Source organism: Hypomesus nipponensis, chromosome 15, assembly GCF_054491055.1.
Source record: "Hypomesus nipponensis isolate SF chromosome 15, ASM5449105v1, whole genome shotgun sequence".
NCBI lineage: Eukaryota > Metazoa > Chordata > Actinopteri > Osmeriformes > Osmeridae > Hypomesus > Hypomesus nipponensis.
In genome coordinates, this window is record NC_140375.1 from 17,777,501 (window position 1) to 17,799,854 (window position 22,354).

The 22,354-nt window shown below is 53.1% G+C and overlaps 2 protein-coding genes and 1 long non-coding RNA gene across 6 annotated transcripts in view; 1 reads left to right on the forward strand and 2 right to left on the reverse strand.

Moving 5' to 3' along the window:
• The window catches only part of mark4b (MAP/microtubule affinity-regulating kinase 4b), a 33,238-nt gene extending 18,620 nt beyond the window's left edge, over positions 1-14,618 (forward strand). The window contains exons 4-19 of one of the 3 annotated variants that reach the window (XM_084674017.1): positions 1,110-1,158; positions 1,427-1,492; positions 1,886-1,956; positions 2,083-2,139; positions 2,283-2,417; positions 3,037-3,138; positions 3,606-3,725; positions 3,963-4,062; positions 4,546-4,655; positions 4,803-4,998; positions 5,460-5,677; positions 6,123-6,226; positions 7,755-8,030; positions 9,235-9,317; positions 11,424-11,471; positions 13,801-13,997. In XM_084674017.1, coding sequence (XP_084530143.1) covers positions 1,110-1,158; positions 1,427-1,492; positions 1,886-1,956; positions 2,083-2,139; positions 2,283-2,417; positions 3,037-3,138; positions 3,606-3,725; positions 3,963-4,062; positions 4,546-4,655; positions 4,803-4,998; positions 5,460-5,677; positions 6,123-6,226; positions 7,755-8,030; positions 9,235-9,317; positions 11,424-11,471; positions 13,801-13,865 — 1,800 coding nt within the window. In that variant the 3' untranslated portion in view covers positions 13,866-13,997. Of the gene's footprint in view, positions 1-1,109; positions 1,159-1,426; positions 1,493-1,885; positions 1,957-2,082; positions 2,140-2,282; positions 2,418-3,036; positions 3,139-3,605; positions 3,726-3,962; positions 4,063-4,545; positions 4,656-4,802; positions 4,999-5,459; positions 5,678-6,122; positions 6,227-7,754; positions 8,031-9,234; positions 9,318-11,423; positions 11,472-13,800 lie in introns of all 3 variants that reach the window. The other 2 variants (XM_084674015.1, XM_084674016.1) reach the window with 2 other exon arrangements.
• On the reverse strand, positions 10,494-10,934 carry LOC146257888 (uncharacterized). Its single transcript, XR_014729924.1, has 2 exons — positions 10,746-10,934; positions 10,494-10,637 (listed from the first exon to the last, which is right to left on the reverse strand). It is a non-coding gene; the product is annotated as an uncharacterized LOC146257888 (long non-coding RNA).
• Positions 14,619-16,361: 1,743 nt separating the features above from the next.
• Positions 16,362-20,978, reverse strand: ckmb (creatine kinase, muscle b). 2 transcript variants are annotated; one of them, XM_084674019.1, is made up of 9 exons: positions 20,825-20,978; positions 19,303-19,512; positions 18,779-18,933; positions 18,539-18,671; positions 18,147-18,318; positions 17,564-17,687; positions 17,058-17,247; positions 16,671-16,883; positions 16,362-16,551 (listed from the first exon to the last, which is right to left on the reverse strand). In XM_084674019.1, exons 2-8 carry the CDS (start codon positions 19,490-19,492, stop codon positions 16,705-16,707), a joined length of 1,143 nt encoding a protein of 380 aa, XP_084530145.1. In that variant the 5' UTR covers positions 19,493-19,512; positions 20,825-20,978; the 3' UTR covers positions 16,362-16,551; positions 16,671-16,704. The 2 variants fall into 2 exon arrangements, with proteins under 2 accessions (XP_084530145.1, XP_084530144.1); XM_084674018.1 differs by having other exon boundaries at positions 16,362-16,883.
• Positions 20,979-22,354: the final 1,376 nt, after the last annotated feature.

Below are 22,354 nucleotides of genomic sequence, written 5' to 3' on the forward strand. Positions count from 1 at the left end.
CCTCCTCTCTCTCTCCCTCCTCTCTCTCCCCCCTCTCTCTCTCCTTTCCTCTCTCCCTCCTCTCTCTCTCCCTCCTCTCTCTCCCCCCTCTCTCTCTCCTTTCCTCTCTCTCCCTCCTCTCTCTCTCCTTTCCTCTCTCCCTCCTCTCTCCCTCCTCTCTCTCTTCCCCCTCTCTCTCTCCTTTCCTCTCTCCCTCCTCTCTCTCTCCTTTCCTCTCTCTCCCTCTCTCTCTCTCTCCTTTCCTCTCTCTTCCTCCTCTCTCTCCTTTCCTCTCTCTCCCTCCTCTCTCTTTCCCTCCTCTCTCTCCTTTATCTATTTCTGTTTCTACTGACGTCTCTGTCCTGTCTCTAGACCAGCCTTACCCATGTGACACAGGAGTGCTTCCTCTTTATGCGGCCCTGTCCCCACACATACACGCAGGTTCATACAGAGAACGCCTCAGGCTGTCATTTACCCAGAATGCATTGTGCTCTGCCGTCCACAACTTGTCTCCCCAGTTACACGTCAGCACCAGGAAAAGAAACTTGTGAAAGCATTCCCACAAATGAAAAGTGTACGTTAACTTACTTACGTATAAACGGGTATATTTATCCCCATGAGTCACCTCAACCACAGCGTAGCAGAATCACTAACTCTGTCAAGATCCATGATGGATGAGGACCAGGGGACCCAGGGGGATGTTTTACCCAGGAAGAGAGGCCCTCTGTCGGGCTGTGTCTAGTCGGAGGCTCCCTGGGGTGGCTGAGTCCATAATTAGCAGGGAGGATTGAGAGAGGCGGAGAAAGGAGGCAGGGGGAGGGGAAGGGGAGAAGGAGGGGCATCCATTTGCAAGACGAGCAGCTGATCTTGATTATGAATGAGGGAGAGAAAGAGGGAGAGAGACAGTAGATGTGGTAGATGCAGTTCTAGTACCCTGTACTACAGTGTCTCTGAGACAGCCCATCCTGCTGCAGTGTCCTACAGCCTGGCTCCTCCTACAGACGCACTCAGACCCACTAACTAACGCTCAATAAAGCCCTTGAATAAAAGAGGGTGGATTTATTCATTTATTCATGTGCTGACCGTGTTCTCCTCTCCCCCCCTCCTCCTCCTCCTCCTCCCCCCCTCAGCTCTTCAGAGAGGTACGCATCATGAAGGGTCTCAACCACCCCAACATCGGTGAGTGACGCTACTCAAGCTGGGTGTGTGTGTGTGAAGAGAGAGAGTGTGTGTGAAGAGAGAGTGTGTGTGAAGAGAGAGAGAGTGTGTGTGAAGAGAGAGTGTGTGTGAAGAGAGAGAGAGTGTGTGTGTATGTGTGTATGTGTGAAGAGAGGGACAGAGGGAAGAGAAAGTGTTTGTGTATAAGTGAACAAGTTTGTTTTGTAGCTCGGTACTAACCAAGCCCTGTGTGTGTGTGTGTGTGTGTGTGTGTGTGTGTGTGCTCCAGTCCAACTGTTTGAGGTGATCGAGACAGAGAAGACCCTGTACCTGATCATGGAGTATGCCAGTGGAGGTCAGTCCCTCCTCTTCTCTCCTCCTCTTCTCTCTTCCATGTTCTAGTAGCTTGTTAGGCAGAGTGCACTGATGTCCCCCTTCTCTCTCTCTCTGTCTCTCTCTCTCTGTCTCTATCTCTGTCTCTCTCTCTGTCTCTCTCTCTCTCTCTCTCTCTCTCTCTCTCTCTCTCTCTCTCTCTCTCTCTCTCTCTGTCTCTCTCTCTCTCTCTCTCTGTCTCTGTCTCTCTGTCTCTGTCTCTCTGTCTCTCTCTCTCTGTCTCTCTGTCTCTCTCTCTGTCTCTCTCTGTCTCTCTCTCTCTGTCTCTCTCTATGTCTCTCTCTCTCTCTCTCTCTGTCTCTCTCTCTGTCTCTCTCTCTCTCTCTCTCTCTCTCTCTCTCTCTCTGTCCTCCAGGTGAGGTGTTTGACTACCTTGTGTCTCATGGGAGGATGAAGGAGAAGGAGGCCAGAGCCAAGTTCAGACAGGTGAGAGGAAGGCCTCTCTGTCTGTCTACATGTCTGTCTGCCTGTCTATCTACTTGTCTACTCGTCTTTCTACTTGTGTGATATCACTCTTTTCCCTCCCTCCCCCCCTCCTTCTGTCTCCTCCAGATTGTGTCAGCGGTCCACTACTGTCACCAGAAGAACATTGTGCACAGAGACCTGAAGGTACCAGCTCTGTCTGAGTGGTCCTGTCAGCTCCAGAGCAGCCATGTTTACACACAGGGCTTCCTGTTCAGCTAGCACTGACATCTCAGATCCCCCTCCACATCTCCTCATGCCTCCCTCCCTCCCTCCCTCTCTCCCCCCAGGCTGAGAACCTTCTCCTGGATGCTGACACCAACATCAAGATAGCAGACTTTGGCTTCAGTAATGAGTTCACTCTGGGCAGCAAGCTGGACACCTTCTGTGGCTCCCCGCCCTACGCTGCCCCTGAGCTCTTCCAGGTAGCCACGCCCTCCCTCCCTCCTCCCTCACGCTCACCTTCAGCCTCCCTGGAGACAAGCTCTCACTCACAACCATCTCACTTTCCCTCCTTCATCTTTCTATCTTTTCATCCTTTCATCTCTCAATCCCTCCTCCCTCTCCTCCTCCCCTCCCTCCTCTCCCACTCCCCTCCTCTCCTCCTCCCCTCTCCTCCTCCCCTCTCCTCCTCCCTCCTCCCCTCCTCTCCTCCTCCCCTCTCCTCCCCTCCTCTCCTCCCCTCCTCTCCTCCTCCCTCCTCTCCTCCTCCCTCCTTTCCTCCTCCCTCCTCTCCTCCTCTCCTCCTCCCCTCCTCCCCTCCCCTCCTCTCCTCCTCCCTCCTTTCCTCCTCTCCTCCCCTCTCCTCCTCCCCTCTACTCGTCCCCTCCTCTCCTCCGGCCCTCCCCTCTCCTCCTCCCCTCCTCTCCTCCTCCTCCCCTCTCCTCCCTTCCTCTCCTCCTCCCTCCTTTCCTCCTCTCCTCCCCTCTCCTCCTCCCCTCTACTCGTCCCCTCCTCTCCTCCTGCCCTCCCCTCTCCTCCTCCCCTCCTCTCCTCCTCCTCCCCTCTCCTCCCTTCCTCTCCTCCTGCCCTCCTCTCCTCCAGGGTAAGAAGTATGATGGTCCTGAGGTGGACATCTGGAGTCTGGGGGTCATCCTCTACACGCTGGTCAGCGGCTCCCTGCCCTTCGACGGACAGAACCTCAAGGTGTGTGTTAACACGTGTGTGTGTGTGTTTTAACATGTGTGTGTGTGTGTTTTAACATGTGTGTGTGTGTGTGTTAACATGTGTGTGTGTTAACACGTGTGTGTGTGTGTTTTAACATGTGTGTGTGTGTGTTAACATGTGTGTGTGTGTGTGTTAACATGTGTGTGTGTTAACACGTGTGTGTGTGTGTGTTAACACGTGTGTGTGTGTGTGTGTTAACACGTGTGTGTGTGTTAACGCGTGTGTGTGTGTGTGTTAACGTGTGTGTGTGTGTGTTAACGTGTGTGTGTGTGTGTTAACACGTGTGTGTGTGTGTGTGTTAACACGTGTGTGTGTGTGTTAACGTGTGTGTGTGTGTTAACACGTGTGTGTGTGTGTGTGTTAACGTGTGTGTGTGTGTGTTAACGTGTGTGTGTGTGTGTGTTAACACGTGTGTGTGTGTGTGTTAACACGTGTGTGTTCTCCAGGAGCTGCGGGAGCGTGTGTTGCGGGGGAAGTACCGTGTGCCCTTCTACATGTCCACAGACTGCGAGGGCATCCTCAGGAGGTTCCTGGTGCTCAACCCGACCAAACGCTGCACCCTGGAGGTGAGGAGAGGCACTGCAGCACACACACACTCATACACACACATTAACACAAACACAGACACACATTAACACACACACACACATGTAGGAAACAGACGCACAGAGAAGTCAGTCTAATTATAATAACAAATATATATATATATATATATATATATATATAACACTACATTTAAAACACTAATTACACACATACACCCAGTCATGTCCTCTGCAGTAATGCCCCTCCCCTTCTCCCAGCAAATCATGAAGGACAGGTGGATGAACGTGGGCTACGATGGGGATGACCTCAAGCCGCACATCGAGCCTGAAGAGGACTACAACGACACCAGCCGCATCGGTGAGAACAACTACAACACCTACAAGAACTACAACACCCACAAGCCTGCCTCGCCCTGCTCAATGGTGCTCTGCTGGGGTCTACCCTGCCTCACCCTGCCTCACCCTGCCTCACCCTGCCTTACCCTGCCTTACCCTGCCTCACCCTGCCTCACCCTGCCCTGCCTCACCCTGCCCTGCCTCACCCTGCCCTGCCGCACCCTGCCTCACCCTGCCCAGCCTCACCCTGCCTTAGCCTGCCTGGCTTGCCTCACTCTGCCTTACCCTGCCCTGCCGCACCCTGCCTCACCCTGCCTTAGCCTGCCTGGCTTGCCTTACTCTGCCTCACCCTGCCCTGCCTCACCCTGCCTGCCCTGCCTCACCCTTCCCTGCCTCACCCTGCCTCACTCTACACATCACTGTGATCTTCTCTTCACCGTCTCTCTCTCATTCTCACTGTTCCTCGTTTCCCCTCTCCCTACCTGTGTGTGTGTGTGTGTTCCAGACGTGATGGTGGGGATGGGCTACCCCAGAGAGGAGATCAGAGACGCTCTGAACACCAAGAAATACAACGAGGTCACCGCTACCTACCTCCTGCTGGCACGCAGCAACCAGGTGGGCCCACTCATCTGTCTGTGTGTGTCTGTGTGGGAGTGTTTGTTAGCAGATGTGTGAATGTGACCATATATTTCTCTCTCTCTCTCTCTCTCTCTGTCTCTCTCTCTCTCTCTCTCTCTCTCTCTCTCCCCCCCCCCCCCCCAGACGGAGGGGGAGTCCAGGACAAGCAGCAGTCTGAGCCTGGCCAGGGTGCGACCCAGCACCGTCACAAACGGCAACGCCAAACTCTCCACCCCTCCCTCCTCCTCCGCCACGACTGGCTCCGCCCCCTCCTCCGCCCACAGCAAACCACAGCGCAGCGCCTCCACCTATCACCGCCAGCGGCGGCACAGTGACTTCTGTAAGCCAATCACAACGCTCCAATCACAACGCTTCGCAGCAAAACTATTCTACTGTTTTCATGGTGGAGTACGCAGCTCTTGCGGCACAAATGTAGTAAACCTCCCTCTCTCCCTCCTCTCTCCCTCCTCTCTCCCCCTCTCTCTCCCTCCTCTCTGCCTCCTCTCTCCCCCCTCTCTCCCCCTCTCTCCCCCTCTCTCCCTCCTCTTCCCCCTCTCCCCCTCTCTCCCTCCTCTCTCCCTCTCTCCCCTCTCTCTCCCTCCTCTCTCCCTCTCTCTCCCTCTCTCCCCCTCTCTCTCCCTCCTCTCTCTCCTCCTCTCCCCTCCTCTCTCCCTCCTCTCTCTCCCTCTCTCTCTCTCTCCCCCCTCTCTCACCCCCCTCCCTCCTCTCACCCTCCTCTCCCCCTCCTCTCTCCCTCCTCTGTCTCCCTCTCTCCTCCCTCTCTCTCTCCCTCCCTCCCAGGTGGGCCCGCCCCCCCTTGCGCCCCCCCCAAGCGGAGTCCCAGTAACGTGGCTGAGGGGGCGGGGCTTAAGGAGGAGCGTCTCTCGGTGAGGAAGGCCAGCTGCAGTGTGGTTGGCAGTCGCAGCATCCCGCCCCCCTCCAGCCCCATGGTTAGCTCCGCCCACAACCCAAACAAGGCGGAGATCCCCGACCGTCGCAAGGAGGTCAACACCGTCACGGTGAGGGGAAGGGTTTTACTGTGACACCCTCACAGTGAGGGGAAGAGTTTTACTGTGACACCGTCACAGTGAGGGGAAGGGTTTTACTGTGACACCGCCACCGTGAGGGGAAGGGTTTTACTGTGACACCGTCACAGTGAGGGGAAGGGTTTTACTGTGACGCCGTCACGGTGAGGGGAAGAGTTTTACTGTGACACCGTCATGGTGTTTTAACTCCTCACAGATCAGACTGACTGATTAATATGATAACTACAGTAGGGGTCAGGATAACCAGGGGTCAGGTTAACCAGGGGTCAGGTTAACTAGGGGTCAGGTTAACTAGGGGTCAGGTTAACTAGGGGTCAGGTTAACTAGGGGTCAGGTTAACTAGGGGCCAGGTTTTGAATAATCGATAGTTTAATTGTAATGTAATGAATAAACAGATGTATTGACTGACTGGTTTCAGAACAACATTCCTGCCAGTGCCATGACTAGGCGGAACACATACGTGTGCACCGACCGCTCCAGCACGGACAGACACACCCTGCTGCAGAACGGCAAGGAGAACAGGTGTGTGTGTGTGTGTGTGTGTGTACGTGTGTGTGTGTATCCTCTGTTGTGTTGTGACAGATGACTGTCTGCTTTGGTCTCAGAGCAGACAACATGACCTCCTCGCCATCCCTCCCTCACCCTCACCCTCTCACTCTCTCCATCTGTCTCTCCATCCCACCCTCACCCTCTCACTCTCTCCATCTGTCTCTCCATCCCACCCTCACCCTCTCACTCTCTCCATCTGTCTCTCCATCCCTCCATCCCTCCCCCTCTCACTCTCTCCATCTGTCTCTCCATCCCTCCCTCACCCTCTCACTCTCTCCATCTGTCTCTCCATCCCTCCATCCCTCCCCCTCTCACTCTCTCCATCTGTCTCTCCATCCCTCCCTCACCCTCTCACTCTCTCCACCCCCCCCCCTATGAGGGAGAGCCATAATGGGGTGGTGATGCGACTTACAGTAAGTCCTAATAGGATGCATGTATGGGAGAGGGGGGGAGGAGCAAAGGTGGGAATTTGGAGAGAGAGAGTGGAGCAGGGGAAGAAAGAGGGGGAGGGGAGATGGAGAGGGAGAGGGAGAGGAGGAGGGGCAGAGGGGCAGAGGGGGAGGGGGAGAGGAGGAGGGGGAGAGGGGGCGAGAGGGAGAGGGAGAGGGGTAGAGAGTAGAGGAGGGGGAGAGGGAGAGGGAGAGAGAGTGGAGGAGGGGGAGAGAGTAGAGGAGGGGGAGAGAGTAGAGGAGAGGGAGAGGGAGAGGAGGGGGAGAGGGAGAGGAGGCGGAGAGAGTAGAGGAGAGGGAGAGGGAGAGGAGGGGGAGAGGGAGAGGAGGCGGAGAGGGAGAGGAGGGGGGAGGGAGAGGGGGAGAGAGTAGAGGAGAGGAAGAGGGAGAGGAGGGGGAGAGGGAGAGGAGGGGGAGAGGGAGAGGAGGAGTGAGGACAGGCAGTGTGCCAGTGTGACCCCTGTCCCCTCCTAGCCTGTCAGTGGGATGTCCTGCTAGACTAGCTGATGGGACATGGAACACAACACACACACACACACACAGTGGAACTCATGGAGAAACATTTCTCTCTATATGTATACAGGCACACATACTGTATAGACACACACACACACACACTCAGTCACACACGTGTGCACAAACACACTGGTGACATGAAGAGATGAATGGCCTCATGGTGACATGCTACACATGGAGGAATGCAGCTCTGGGACACACACACACACGCACACACACACACACATACACACTGTAACCCTCCATGCTCCTCTCCCATCTCTCCATCCCTCCTCACCTCAGCAGAGGTTAACTGACTCTGCTGTGAAACGGCTGTACACTGACCCAGCACGACCCCAGAGAGACTGTGTGTGCTTTCTAGAGCGTGAAGGAAGGAGGCCCCAGGCCATCTCTCTCTCTCTCTCTCTCTCTGTCTCTCTCTCTCTCTCCCCCCCTTGTTTATCTAACAGGTCTAGGTCAGGGTTAGGGTTACAGCTGTTAGCACTACTAAAGAAGCAATAATCCTCCAAATAATGATCTCCCCCCCCCCCCCCCAGCTCGGTGTCCCACCGCCTCCCCCCTGCCTCCCCCTCCACCCACAGCATGGTGGGGGGGGCGTCCTGCAGCGCCTCCAGTGCAGAGCGGTCTCGTCTCACCAGGGGGGCCAGCGTCCGCAGCACCTTCCACGGGGGGCAGATCCGGGACCGCCGCCCGCCCTCCCACGCCCCGCCCACCTCCCCCACGCTGTCGCACGACGCCAGCCCCCTCCCCCACGCCCGCACCCGGGCATCCTCCAACCTGTTCTCCAAACTCACCTCCAAGCTCACACGCAGGTAAGAGAGAGAGGGACAGGGGGGAGGAGGAGGGGGGGGAGGGGGGGCGGGGGAGGTGAGGTAGGGTGATTTTAGTTCTATTTTAGAGAGATGGTGAAGTTCTACTTTGGTCCTTCCCCTAGTTGGATACCAGTGTGGAGTGGGTTCTAACTGGGATGTTCTCTGCTCTGTAACCACAGTTTAACAGTGTCAGACTAGGATGTTGACACAGTTACATCATATATTGATAGTTAATACTCACTAGATGTGTAGCTAATGAGCTTCAGAGCCAGAGAGAGAGAGAGAGAGAGATGGAGGGTTTAAAAAATGAGTGAGAAAAATGTATAGGGATGTAAAGTGCTGATACCAGAGACATCTACTTAAGTACAGTAATGAAGTATTTGTACTTTGTTACTTCCCATATGTGGTGCGTGTGTGTGGTGTGTGTTTGTGTATGGGGTGTGTGTGTGTATGGGGTGTGTGTGGTGTGTGTGTGGTGTGTGTGTATGGGGTGTGTGTGTGTGTATGGGGTGTGTGTGTGTGGGGGGTGTGTGTGGGGTGTGTGTGGTGTGTGTGTGGTGTGTGTGTATGGGGTGTGTGTGTGTGTATGGGGTGTGTGTGTGTGGTGTGTGTGTATGGGGTGTGTATGTGTGTGTGTGGTGTGTGTGTATGGGGTGTGTGTGGTGTGTGTGTATGGGGTGTGTGTGGTGTGTGTGTATGGGGTGTGTGTGTGTGTGGTGTGTGTGTGTGTGTGTGTGTGTGTGGGTGTGTGTGTGTGTGTTCTTTCAGAGGGATTGATCTTCTCTCATCTGTTACCCTGTACTAACTTTCCTCTGTCCAGCTATCTTCTCCTCCTTATCACACGCTCCCTCTTCTCTCCTCCCCTCCTCTCCCCTCCTCTCCCATCTCTTCCTCTTCCCTCCCCTCCTCTCTCCTCCCCTCCTCTTCCCTCCGCTCCCCTCCTCTCTCCTCTCCTCTCACCTCCTCTCTCCTCTCTCTCGATTGTGGCTGTTTTGAGAAAGCTTCCTTTGTTTGTTCATTTCTGTTTCGTTTCTGCAAATCGATGCTGCTGTCTGATCCTCATGTCCCCTCTTCTCATCTCTGCTTCTTCTCTCTTGCTATATTTTCTCTTTCTTGCCTTTTCTCTTTCACCTCTTCTCTCTCTGCCTGTGTATCTCTCTTTTCTTTCTTCTCTCAATCCCTTCATCTCTCTCTTTCTTCGTAGGGTCAATCTTGACCCCTCTAAGCGTCCGAGCTCAAACAAGTCTGTCTCAGGCTGCACTCTCCCACAAGGATCCAAATCTGTTAGTAAGTCTTCTTGTTCCCATGTTACCTCACTGGCTGCTTCTCTCTGTGCCTGCCTGCCTGCCTGCTTGCTGCCGCTGCTGCCTGACTGACTACCAGCTCTCAAGCCCTGCCTACCTCATCTTCCTCCTCTGTCTCACTGCCTCTCTCTCTCTCTGTGTGTGTGTCCTGCCTCTCTGTGTCTCTGTGTGTGTGTGTCCTGCCTCTCTATCTCTCTCTGTGTCCCCTGCCTCTCTGTGTGTGTGTGTGTGTGTCCTGCCTCTCTCTCTCTCTGTGTGTGTGTGTCCTGCCTCTGTGTGTGTGTGTCCTGCCTCTCTGTGTGTGTGTGTCCTGCCTCTCTCTCTCTGTGTGTGTGTGTCCTGCCTCTGTGTGTGTGTGTGTGTCCTGCCTCTCTGTGTGTGTGTGTGTCCTGCCTCTCTCTCTCTCTGTGTGTGTGTGCCCTGCCTCTGTGTGTGTGTGTGTCCTGCCTCTCTGTGTGTGTCCTGCCTCTCTCTCTCTCTCTCTGTGTGTGTGTGTCCTGCCTCTCTCTCTCTCTGTGTGTGTCCCCTGCCTCTCTCTGTGTGTGTGTGTCCTGCCTCTCTCTCTCTGTGTGTGTGTGTCCTGCCTCTCTCTCTCTGTGTGTGTGTGTCCCCTGCCTCTCTGTCTCTCTCTCTGTGTGTGTGTGTGTCCCCTGCCTCTCTCTCTGTGTGTGTGTGTCCCCTGCCTCTCTGTCTCTCTCTGTGTGTGTGTGTGTGTCCCCTGCCTCTCTCTGTGTGTGTGTGTGTGTGTGTGTCCTGCCTCTCTCTCTCTGTGTGTGTGTGTCCTGCCTCTCTCTCTCTGTGTGTGTGTGTCCTGCCTCTCTCTCTCTGTGTGTGTGTGTCCTGCCTCTCTCTCTCTGTGTGTGTGTGTGTCCTGCCTCTCTCTCTCTGTGTGTGTGTGTGTCCTGCCTCTCAGCTGGGCTCAGCACTAGCGCCCCCTAGAGGGCTGGGCTGACACCAGCAGTCACTGGTCACTCTGTCATCACATAGTTGTTGCTCCCACCGTGACCTGGCTCACCGAGGCTGGATGTTCTCACCAGAGGGGGGGTCCCAGGTCTTGGAAGAGCTGTGACACTGCCACAGTAGAAGCTGTCTGTTGGTTTGAGGTTCTGTCAGAGTGTTTGGATGTGACTACACTGCCCCCTATGCACTGGCGGACACATTACACAGGAAGTCAAATCAACATTTATTTGTTGAGCCCTACAAGCAGTGTCACAGACGGCTTCACATACTGCTTCTCAACCAACCTAAACTGGACCACACTTAACAGAGGCAGGCACACACACACATACAGACAGACAGACACCTACACACACACACACACAGACAGACAGACAGAAGAGTGTTGTGAGTTTGGAGGGGGTTATTAAACTGAGAATCCCCCCCCAGGTTAAAGCAGGATTAGTCATGTGACCTGGTCCTTATCCAGCTCCTACTGATCTCCCTCTCGCTCAGCTAGCTAGCCGTGTCATGTCCTCAGACTGCCTGCTGGACACCCCCCCCACACACACACACACACACACACAGACACACACACACTCACACACGTCATAACCTGTTGAGTTCCTGCCAGACTCCAGCAGCTAAGGATATATCTGTCCAGGTAGATTTCATAAAGGCCAAAATACCCCCCCCCCCCCCACACTCCTAATTCCTGGAAGAGGTTTAGGGTTGCCAGATTGGTGAGGAGGAAACCCCCGTTTAGCGCAGATAGCCTTCCCAGTCTGTCTGTACACTTGTGTAGCAGTGCCCCCTGTGTCTGTTCGGTGTAGGTGCAGGTTTCTCGTAGACTCCATCCCCTGGTTCCTGCCTACGTGCCCACGCTCTGCACACAGCCATCCTGTATGACTGCACCATGTGACCTTGTGACACCCGTCTGTGTGTTGATGTTGTTTATGAAGTGGAATGTTTATAGTGACGGCTGATGATGTCACTGTGGTCAATCTGTGATGTCGTCGGTGAGTCAGTGCTGTGGTTGGTGTGGCCTTGCTGGTTGGGGCGTCACAACAGGAAGGGGAGGGGTTAAGTGGGGGTCTTCTGTCCCCTGATTGGCTGATCCATTCCTAACACACACTTCCTTCTTCCTCTTGAGGGTCACAGACGAACCTGAGAGAGGCCCCAGCCGATCTCCGGTCACAAGGTGAGTCACACCCCCTGACCCTGACACTAGTCACAACCCAGTCTGACACTACTCACAACCCAGTCTGACACTAGTCACAACCCAGTCTGACACTACTCACAACCCAGTCTGACACTAGTCACAACCCAGTCTGACACTACTCACAACCCAGTCTGACACTAGTCACAACCCAGTCTGACACTACTCACAACCCAGTCTGACACTACTCACAACCCAGTCTGACACTACTCACAACCCAGTCTGACACTACTCACAACCCAGTCTGACACTAGTCACAACCCAGTCTGACACTACTCACAACCCAGTCTGACACTACTCACAACCCAGTCTGACACTACTCACAACCCAGTCTGACACTACTCACAACCCAGTCTGACACTAGTCACAACCCAGTCTGACACTACTCACAACCCAGTCTGACACTACTCACAACCCAGTCTGACACTACTCACAACCCAGTCTGACACTAGTCACAACCCAGTCTGACACTACTCACAGACCAGTCTAACACTACTCACAACCCAGTCTGACACTAGTCACAAACCAGTCTGACACTAGTCACAACCCAGTCTGACACGAAACCAGTCTGACACTAGTCACGAACCTGTCTGACACGAAACCAGTCTAAGGCTAGTCACAAACCAGGCTGACACGAAACCAGTCTAACACTAAACCAAATCTAACACCAGTCTAAAACATGAGAGTACAACTTGACAATATGGGTGTAAATCCAACCGAGGACCAGGGGGCAGTGGAGCTCACTACCCCCCCACTGTCAGCTCATCACTGCAGGAGAGGTGGTGACCTGTGCTCTCTCTGCTGTAGATCCGCCTGCTCAGACCCTGACTCTGGGGAAAACCTTCAGGTAACAGCAGCTCGCTCCATAAGAGGGGCTGCTACGCTCCAGGCATCAATATCTAGATCAGACGTGAATATCTATATATCTAGACCATAGATGTGAATATCTATATATCTAGACCATAGACGTGAATATCTATATATCTAGACCATAGACGTGAATATCTATATATCTAGACCATAGACGTGAATATCTATATATCTAGACCATAGACGTGAATATCTATATATCTAGACCATAGAAGTGAATATCTATATATCTATATATCTAGACCATAGACGTGAATATCTATATATCTAGACCATAGACGTGAATATCTATATATATAGACCATAGACGTGAATATCTATATATCTAGACCATAGATGTAAATATCTATATATCAAGAGACCATAGATGTAATTATCTCTATATGTAGACCATAGATGTGACTATCTATGTGTCTATATATCTGTATATCTCTAACTCTCAGTGTGTAGGCTGGACTCAGCTCCTGTGCGTGGCTAGCTGTGTTTGGTGCACGAGGACATGTAGAGGGACAGACCACTGACTGGGGACGTAGATCCTGGAACTGTAACCAGACCTGGTCACCTCAGCGGTGTAAAACTAACGTGAAAAATGATCTAAATGTGATTTGACATCATTGAGGGGAGCATGTCACTAGAGAGGGTTGTGTGATGGGTGAGCTTCTCCTGGGAAGCAGCCGTGTACCGGAAGGTAAACATGTTGTTGTTGTTGTGTAATCCTTGTTGTTGTTGACTCTCGTGACCTGATGTTCTAAAGCTGTGACTCACAATAGGATCTGGAACTTCCTAGCTCAGGTGCGTTTCATTTGGCTTCAGTTGTGCAATGGAACCAATGGAAGCGATTAAAACCCACGTAAAACGCTGCTAACTGGTGCACCCCGTGAGCTGAAACAAACACACAGCGGGTGTATTGGGGTCTGATGGGGATGAACATTCCTCACAGTGGAGATGTTGTCAGACACAGATTAAGAAGAGATGGCAGTTAGTCAGATTAGGAAATTAGATGATGATGTTAAAAGCTTATTTGGCAGCTTTGTATGATACTAATTTACTGTTTTTCTATCTTTTTTCTCTTCTCTCTCTTCACCTACACACATCACTACACTCACACACCCTGACTCTGAACAACACAACACCTCACCCTCCTAACCCTCTCTCACCCCTTCACCCTCTCTCAACACCCTCACCCTCCTAACCCTCTCTCACCCCTTCACCTTCTCTCTCAATTACCCCCCTCCTCCTCCCACCGTCTCTCTCAACAACCTCCTTAACTCTCACCTCACCGCCCCATCCTCTCTCCACAACCCTCAAATAACCCTCCACCCCACCCTTTCTCCCACCCCACCCCCTCTCACCCCACCCCCTCTCACCCCACCCCCTCTCACCCCACCCCCTCTCACCCCACCCTCTCTCCCACACCACCCCTGCCTCTCCGCCCCTCTAGTCGCCATCTACCTGGGCATCAGAAAGCGCCCGAGCCCCGGGCCCCCAGATGTGGCTGGGATGTGAGGGTCCGGAGCCCGCGGGACCCTGCGGAGGTGGTGCTGGCGCTGCGGGAGGCGGCCCAGGGCTGCGGCTGCCAGGTGCACCTGGCCGGCCCCTTCCTGCTGTCCTGCACCCACGGGGCGGCCGGGGGCCGCGTGGCCTTCGAGGCAGAGGTGTGCCAGCTGCCGGGGGGCCCGGGGCGCTCCAGCGGGGTCCGCTTCAAACGCCTCTGGGGGGCCCCTCTGGCCTTCAGGGACATCGCCACCAGAGTGTCCAAGGAGCTGGAACTCTGAGGGAGGGGCTTAGGGAGGGGCGGGGCTTGGGGAGGGACTAAGGGGGGGGGGGGAGGGGCTTAGGGGTGGATGGATGACCGAAGAGGAGAAGGAGGAAGGGTGAGCCAGACTATATGAGAGAACTGACATTTTACGTCCGTCCCTTCAGCTCCCCACCAACCTCGCTCGCCCCCCTCACTCCCCCCCCCCCACAAACCCGCTTGTGTCGCCAGGGTGACGCAGATAGAAAGCCACGGACTGAGACCTGCTAGTGTTTGACCTTGAACCCTGCGATTCGCGTATCATCTGTGACCTCTGACCCCTGCTTAGACTCCGCCTCCTCGGACGCAACCTTGAACCCACTGATCTCCGACTGTTGTTTTTTTTATTATTAATTTTTAACATTATTATTTTGGATATTTCCAGATGAAGATGTTGTATTTGTCATGATTTTTTTTTTGTTCAATCCTTTTTGAGAGCTGCTATTTAAAAAGGTTTTCAAATTTGTGTTTTATTAGTTTTTTTTGTTGTTTCTTCGTTGATTTAGAGGGGGTGGGGCCCTACAACGCAGGCGGAGTGAGGGAGGGCGTGGCCCCTTCAGGGCAGACCTCCGGCCTGTAGGGGGAGACATGCAGAACTGCAGGCAACACTAACTGAATGACGCTGGAATGGAACGCCACAATCCTTAGACCTCACTTCCTCCTCTCGTGTTGCACCTGCCAATCCCAGCTGTTTGTTGAATGCTTACCTAGTGTGTGTGTGTGTGTGTGTGTGTGTGTGCTAGTTGCAAAGAAGTGAACTGCCTGAAATCGACATCTGAATGGGATCGTGGTGGTGATGATGATGATGATGGTGACTGCTTTTCTGAGCCACATTCTCATGTCTGTTTGAGACGTGAAGGTACGTGTTTACCTGGTCGCACTTTAGTTATAGACACACCGGCCTCCACCAGGTACACTGTAGGCTGGGTCTCCTGGGTCACATGATCACGGACTGCTACAGATATTCCAAGATGGCCGTCCTCCTGGTCGCACGTCCTCGTACCCAGACGAGGAGCTTCTTCCTCAACGTGCTAAAATCCCTCCTGCGGCCATTTTGAAAAAGAACGAAAGTTACTCACAGTCCGTAAAAATACGTGATGGTGTGAACCAGCCGTACAATTTTCTAAACTTCATTTGTTGTATAAGCTCATAGGTTTTCTAGAAGGTGCTTGTCAAGTTCAGGATGGTAAATATGAAGTTTTCACAGTCCCTTGCAAAGCTTTTTGCCATGTTCCAGGTTTTCACACACACCTTCTTTCTCTCTCTCTTCGGGTCTGCCTGGGACTGGAAGCAAAGGGTTGTCTCGTAACAAACGTCCAAATCTGATTATCTCCCACTTCTCCTCCCAGAGGAATTTCTGATGACCAACCAGACTTGTGGATCGGTATGTGTGTGTGACAGGGTGTGTGTGTCACAGGGGTATGTGTGTGTGACAGGGTGTGTGTGTCACAGAGGTATGTGTGTGTGACAGGGTGTGGGGTGTTTTAGAATGTGACCTTGCATCACCTCTTCTATAAATGACTACCAGTCGAAGGTCACAAAGCCTGTTATAAAACCAGGCTGGCAGAGAGACAGACGGGTTGTTGGCAGACAGACAGGGTGTTGGCAGACAGACAGACAGACTAGTCTAAACAAGGACTTGTCTCTCTAAATGGGTGCCGGCTTGTTTGTCCTTCCATCTCTTTTGATTGTCTTGTAATATTAGTAAACATGTGAAGGTTTGACCAAGGAGGACGAAGACCCTGAAGGATCCACAGTTCTGTCATCTTCAGATCTTTTCAGTTCAGGCTAAAGGCTACGCAACCACCGATGTCTTAAAATGTGAAAGTTGTCATTTAGGGCTAATTTATTCATCTGTTCTGTCTAGAAGTAGGGCCATTTTGGCACGTCAGCTCACCTAGATGCAGCTGAACACTTCTGACTACACTCTGAGTAGGAGACACTGTTCGTGTGTGTGTGTGTGCGTAGGGACGTGTGTGTGTGCGTAGGGACGTGTGTGTGGATGTGGGGGGGGGGGGGGTACCAGGGGGTATCTTTACAGGACCTGCAGTCCTGCATGTCTCAACAATGTGTAAAGCAAAAATAAATTCTTCTTTCAAACTCTTTCAGAAACAACCAGCTCTGGATGTTTGTTCTCATTCTACCTGAGTGTGCAAGAGTGTGTGTGTGTGTGTGTGTGTGTGAACAGCAACTTCAGACGGCGGGGGTTGATTGGTACATTGAGGCTTTTATTTGCTCAGTTATGTGATACAACCAAAAAAAGTGTTTTAACGTTTCGGTGCATGCACACTGTCCAGGCGCAGGGCCTACAGCGTGAAGGTTTGATCCCAGGGTGTTACAGACTGGATGGGAAAGTTGTTTTCAAGATGTGAGAAGAAAGGAAAGGAACGACGTGTCCTAAGAGAAGAAGAGGTGGTGAGATCTGAGAGAAGAGTGAAGTGTCTTTTTTTTTGTTGCGTTTTTCCTCTAAAAGTCCATAGAGAAGGTACTTTAAGGCTACTCGTCTTTTATCGTACAAAAAGGAAAGATGGCTTTGGCGTCATGTCCGCTCTACTTCTGGGCGGGGATCATGCCGTCGATGGCCTCGCCTTTCTCCAGCTTCTTCTCCATCTCCACCATCAGCTTCACACCATCAACCACCATCTGAACCTGCTGCACCTCGGAGGAGCCCAGACGATCAGCGTTGGAGATGTCGAACACTCCACCAACAGAGGCAGTGTCCACACCACCTGAGGGAGGGAGGGAGGGAGGGAGGGTGTGGATACAGGCATAGATGAGTTTCTCCATGGTCATGCTCAAATGTCACCAAGTACACGGTCCGTCTGTGTGTCTGTGTGTGTGTGTCTGTGTGTGTGTGTGTGTGTGTCTGTCTGTCTGTCTGTGTGTGTGTGTGTGTGTCCTACCTGTTCCGCGCTTCTGCAGACGCAGCCTGCTCAGGATCTCGTTGAACTTGGCGTGTGTGCTCAGCTTGGGCAGCTTGACGTGGACTCCGCCGCGCAGGCCTGTTCCCAGGTTGGAGGGGCAGGTGAGCACGTAGCCCAGGTGCTCGTTCCACATGAAGCCGTGGTTGTGCTTCTTGAAGACCTCCTCAATCTGAGGGGGGGGTGAAGGGATGAGGACAGGAGAGGAGGGGAGAAGTGAGGAAGAAAAGGGGGGAGATAAAAGGTGCAATGGTGAATTTCTGAAACTATTTCCAAGACAAAACCATGTATAATACTTAGTACAAACATACAAATATAATTAAACACATTTAAATTAGACTTTATCATACTTTTTTCCCCCTGATTGGGTTATTAACCACTTATGTAGAGAGGAACCACAAGTGAGACATAAGATACACAACGATGTTCATGTAGGAAAGCAAAGCTGTGCACAGGGTGCATTTGTTTTCAGACGAGGGGCAGCTGACCTTCTGCAGGCCCACGCAGAATCGTCTGAAGACCTCCTTCATGTTGCCGCCCTTCTCCATGGAGATGACGCGGAGGTGGTCCTCCTCGTTCACCCACACCAAGAAGCTCTTCTGGTCGTTGTGCCTGAGAGGGGAGAGGGCGGGAGGGGAGAGGGCGGGAGAGGGCGGGAGGGGGTGGGAGGGGAGAGGCCGGGAGGGGAGAGGGCGAGAGGGGAGAAGGCAGGAGGGTTATATGGACACACAACACTCTGGACACAAACGCGTACCGCATGTGTATAAACAAATATGTGTATATATATATAAATACAAACAGTTATATATTAACACACATACAGACTGCAAAACTGTTACAGCTCTGATATACTCGATAACACAGGACATAACTGTACGTGCAGTTAAATACTTAAGTATGCGTGTGAGTGTGTGCGTGTGCATGCGTGTGTGTGTGTGTGTGTGTGTGTGTGTGTGTGTGTGTGCGTGTGTGTGTGTGTGCGTGCGTGCGTGCGTGCGTGTGTGTGTGCGTGCGTGTGTGCGCGCGCGCGTGCGTGCGTGCGTGCGTGTGTGTGTGTGTGTGCTCACTCACCAGATGCCTCTGCCATCAGGCCAGTCACGGGCCATGCCAGCAGACAGCAGCAGGGGGGAGACGGGCTTGTCGAACAGGAAGTGGTCATTGATCAGCTGATCCTGCTCAGCATCGGTCATGCCTGACAGGGGGTAGTACTTCCCCTTGAACTCACCCTCCAGGGTGGCCAGGGCTGGGGGAGGAGGGAGGGAGGGAGGATGACAGGAGGAGAGGATGGGGGAGGAGGGAGGACAGAAGGAAAAGTGAACACTCAACCCAAACACGTCAAAACACTCCGACCCTTGCCTCCTGTAGACAATCTCACCGCTAACATGCGATTCTTTTTCAAATCAGCCCGTCAAAGTGAGGCGCTTCCTCACGTGGTCATGACGGCTTAGTGACGTCACACTCACCCTCAATGGAGAGCTTCTCCACCATTCTGCGCTCGCCACGGCTGTTGTGGGGGGGCAGGGTGTAGCCCTTGATGCTGCGGCCGGTACGCACGCGGCTGCTCAGCACGTAGTTGGGGTCCAGGTCGTCTCCTCCCTGAAGGACCACAAAGGGTCAACACTGGGTCAGCGTGGGCATGTTGGGCATGGGGCATGTCGGGCATGTTGGCTGTGCACTGGTTGGTGTGCGAGTGTGTGTCCTACCTTCAGGTTCTCGAAGTTCAGGTCGGTCTTGTGCTTGTCGGTGGGCTTGTATCCACCGTGACGGTCGGAGATGATGGGGTCGAACAGATCCTTGAAGACCTCGTAGGACTCCTCATCACCAGCCACGCAGCCGACGGTCATGATGAAGGGGTGGCCTGGACACGCAAGGCATCATGGGTAAGCAACTACAGCCGTCATGTTACCAACCGCTTGGAATCTCGTTCTTTTATCATTTAGATCGGGGAAAATAGCCTCTGGAATGTTAACGTGCCAGTGGATGTTTTGTTTGCAAACATCTTGAAATCACCCCTCCTCCCCCCTCTACCTCCCCCTCCTCCCCCCTCTACCTCCCCCTCCTCCCCCCTCTACCTCCCCCTCCTCCCCCCTCTACCTCCCCCTCCTCCCCCCTCTACCTCCCCCTCCTCCCCCCTCTACCTCCCCTTCCTCCCCCCTCTACCTCCCCCTCCTCCCCCCTCTACCTCCCCTTCCTCCCCCCTCTACCTCCACTTCCTCCCCCCTCCTACCAGGGTTATCCACTCCGGTCTGGATGCAGTCGTCCAGGGTGAAGCCACTGGGAGTGGACTTTCCTCTCAGTTTGTCGTACAGCTCCTTGGTCACCACCTTGGCCATGTGGTTGTTGTGGAGCGACAAGTCGGGGAACTCCTCGTCCAAGGAGAACTTCATCTTGTAGTCGTTGTGGCAATTCTTCGCCATGGTTGCGCTCGTCACACCGTCTGTGGGTGGCAGGGGGGGGGGGACAACGGGGGAGGAGGGAGGGAGGGGGAGTAGAGGGGAGAGGGGGGGAGGAGAGGGGTAAAGGAAGGGGAAGGGGAGAGAGGGAAAAGAGAGAAAGGGAGAGAGTGAGAACCGGCAGGTACACTTGTCGACATTTAAGTGACACGCTCACACACAACCCAGCACTGTCTTCAGACAGGCAGGACACACGACCCAGAGGAGATCCCAAGAACCCAACTGACCAGTCGTCAGCATCCAAACACAGCTTGAATAACAGACAACCAGAAAGTTAAGAAACACCAAGTCAAAGCACCCAGTCAACCTCATATCTGACCACCCCAGTCCCAGGGCTGGGCCGTGTACCATGTGGCGTGTACCGTGTGGTGTGTACCATGTGGCGTGTACCGTGTGGCGTGTACCGTGTGGTGTGTGTCTGTGCAGGGAGTCTCCCAGAGCTCTGTCTATCAGCCTCCGAGCCAGGAGCAGCAGTTGGCGCGTCCTCATGTTTCTGACTGCAGGACAGTCCTAGCTGAACAGCCCCAGCTGAACAGCCCCAGCTGAACAGGGTATTTATAGACCGCCCCTCCACTCTCCACTCTACACCCTCCACACCACACCCTACACCCTTCACCCTCCACCCTACACACCAAAGAGATTTGGGTCTGGGCTCCGGATTGACACCTTGTCCTGGTTTTAGTTCAGATCATCTTTTTCCCAGAAAGACATACCTCCACAACAACACTGTCTATCTATATCTCCACTTCTCCACCAACAAATACAACTGTCCCCAACATTTCTGCAGAACCAGATTTGTTTGTTTTACTTTTCAAATGATCGCTCATATCTCATATCTCAAATACCATCCCCCAACATCCACTATACTGAATATAGCCATCTCTAATGTAACCACAGCTGTCCCTAAAACAAGCTTTCACCACCGGTCTCAAAGCAGCTAAGACATTCTGACACAACAGCCGTCATATCCCCGCTCCAGGCCCTCCCCTCTCCTCCCCTCTCCTCCCCTCTCCTCTCCTCCCCTCTCCTCCCCTCTCCTCTCCTCTCCTCTCCTCTCCTCCCCTCCCCTCCCCTCCCCTCTCCTCCCCCCTAGGCTGAGATACACGCCGCAGGAAGTGAAAATCCACCCCAAGGAAAACTGGTCTCCATGAGAACAGGAACCACCGCTGTGTTAGGATGGGGTGCCATGAAAAAAATATAAAAAGTCCTTCTGGTTCTTCTTGTTTCTGTGGATCTCCAAGCCCTCTCCCACCCTCCCCCACCCTCCCCCACCCGCCTCCAGCCGGGAGCGTTTACCTGCACAGAAGGGGAAAAATGTAACAGCTCCTGGGATTAGATCCTGTCCACCAAAGCCAATGTAAGGGTTGCCCAACTCTGCCAGGTGGAGCGCTTCAGCTCTTATACCCACACCTCCGCTCCCATTGGCCAGTTTGCCTCCGCATTCCTGCTCCTGATTGGACAGCTGCTGTCCCTGCCTTCTGGTTGAGTTTGTAAAAGGCAAAAGTGTCTCAAGATGGCACGACAGCTGTGCCTTCACTGCCTGCTCCCACCACTCACACTCACATACACACACATACACACACATACACATACACACACATGTTACCCGATGGCTACGTGAGATAGGGTTTAGTGGTATGGGCCTGTAAGTGACAAGTGTGAAATAAACACACTGTCTCTCTCTCTCTCTCTCTCTGTGTCTCTCTCTCTACAGTATGTCTCACTCTTTCTCACTCTTACTCTTTTTGTTCCCACCCCACAAACACTCTCTCTCTCCCTCTCTCTATCTCTTTCTGTCTCTCTCTCGGTCTCTCTCTCTCTGAGGACAGTTTCATAAGTGTACAGAGGGGCCCAGGGGGTGAAAATAACCAGCCTCTTGGATTACATCATGGTGACCATAGACTTGATGAGATATCAGGAACTCTCTACTGACATACTTCTCCCTCTATCTCTTTCTCCCTCTCTTCCTCTCTCTCTCCCTCTCCCTCTCTCCCTCTCTTCTGGTTGCCCTGCCCCGTATCTTTCTAGGGAAAACTGGGATCTGGTGAGCCACAGTGATTGGTCCCAGATCTTAGAGAGGTGTGGTGCGCTCGACAGAACCCAGAGAAGCTTCCAGGATGCCGTCAGTCCACACATCTCCCCTCAGGAGGAATGCTGTGTTCAAAGGCAGTGAGGAATCAGATTTCACACAAGGTTTGATCATGTAGTTAATGGGTTCATCCACACAGCAGCAATAGAACAGCAGAGTGAGGCCACAGAACAGGAAGTCATTTGAGGTGACAGGAAGTCGTGTTTAAACAGGACATTTACATTTAGCAGACGTTCTTATCCAGAGCGACTAAGGGTTAAGGTAGTACAGGGACATTCCCCCGAGGCAAGTAGGGTGAAGTGCCTTGCCCAAGGACACAACGTCATTTGGCACAGCCGGTAATCGAACTGGCAACCTTAAGATTACTAGCCCGAATCAAATACCATCCCGATTCCAATCCATCCAATCCATCCACCCCGAGCTGCAGTCCTCGCGCATGCCTGCGGTGTCGTAACCACGATGACCTGTGTGTGACGCAGGCTGCTGCCATCACAGAGGGATGGAATGATTGGAGGGGGGGGGGGGGTTCACCCTAACCCTACAGTCCACCTGAGGTGTGTTATTTATTGAGTTCCCCAATGGAAGGTGCTTATATCAGGTTTGTGTGTGCATGTGGGCATGTGTGTGTGTCTGTATTTGTGTGTGCGTGTGGGTGTGTGTGTGTGTGCACCGTAAAATAGAAGAAAAAAAAGAGTCTCTCTGTGCCCTTTCTCTAAATCAATATCCAGGATCTAGTT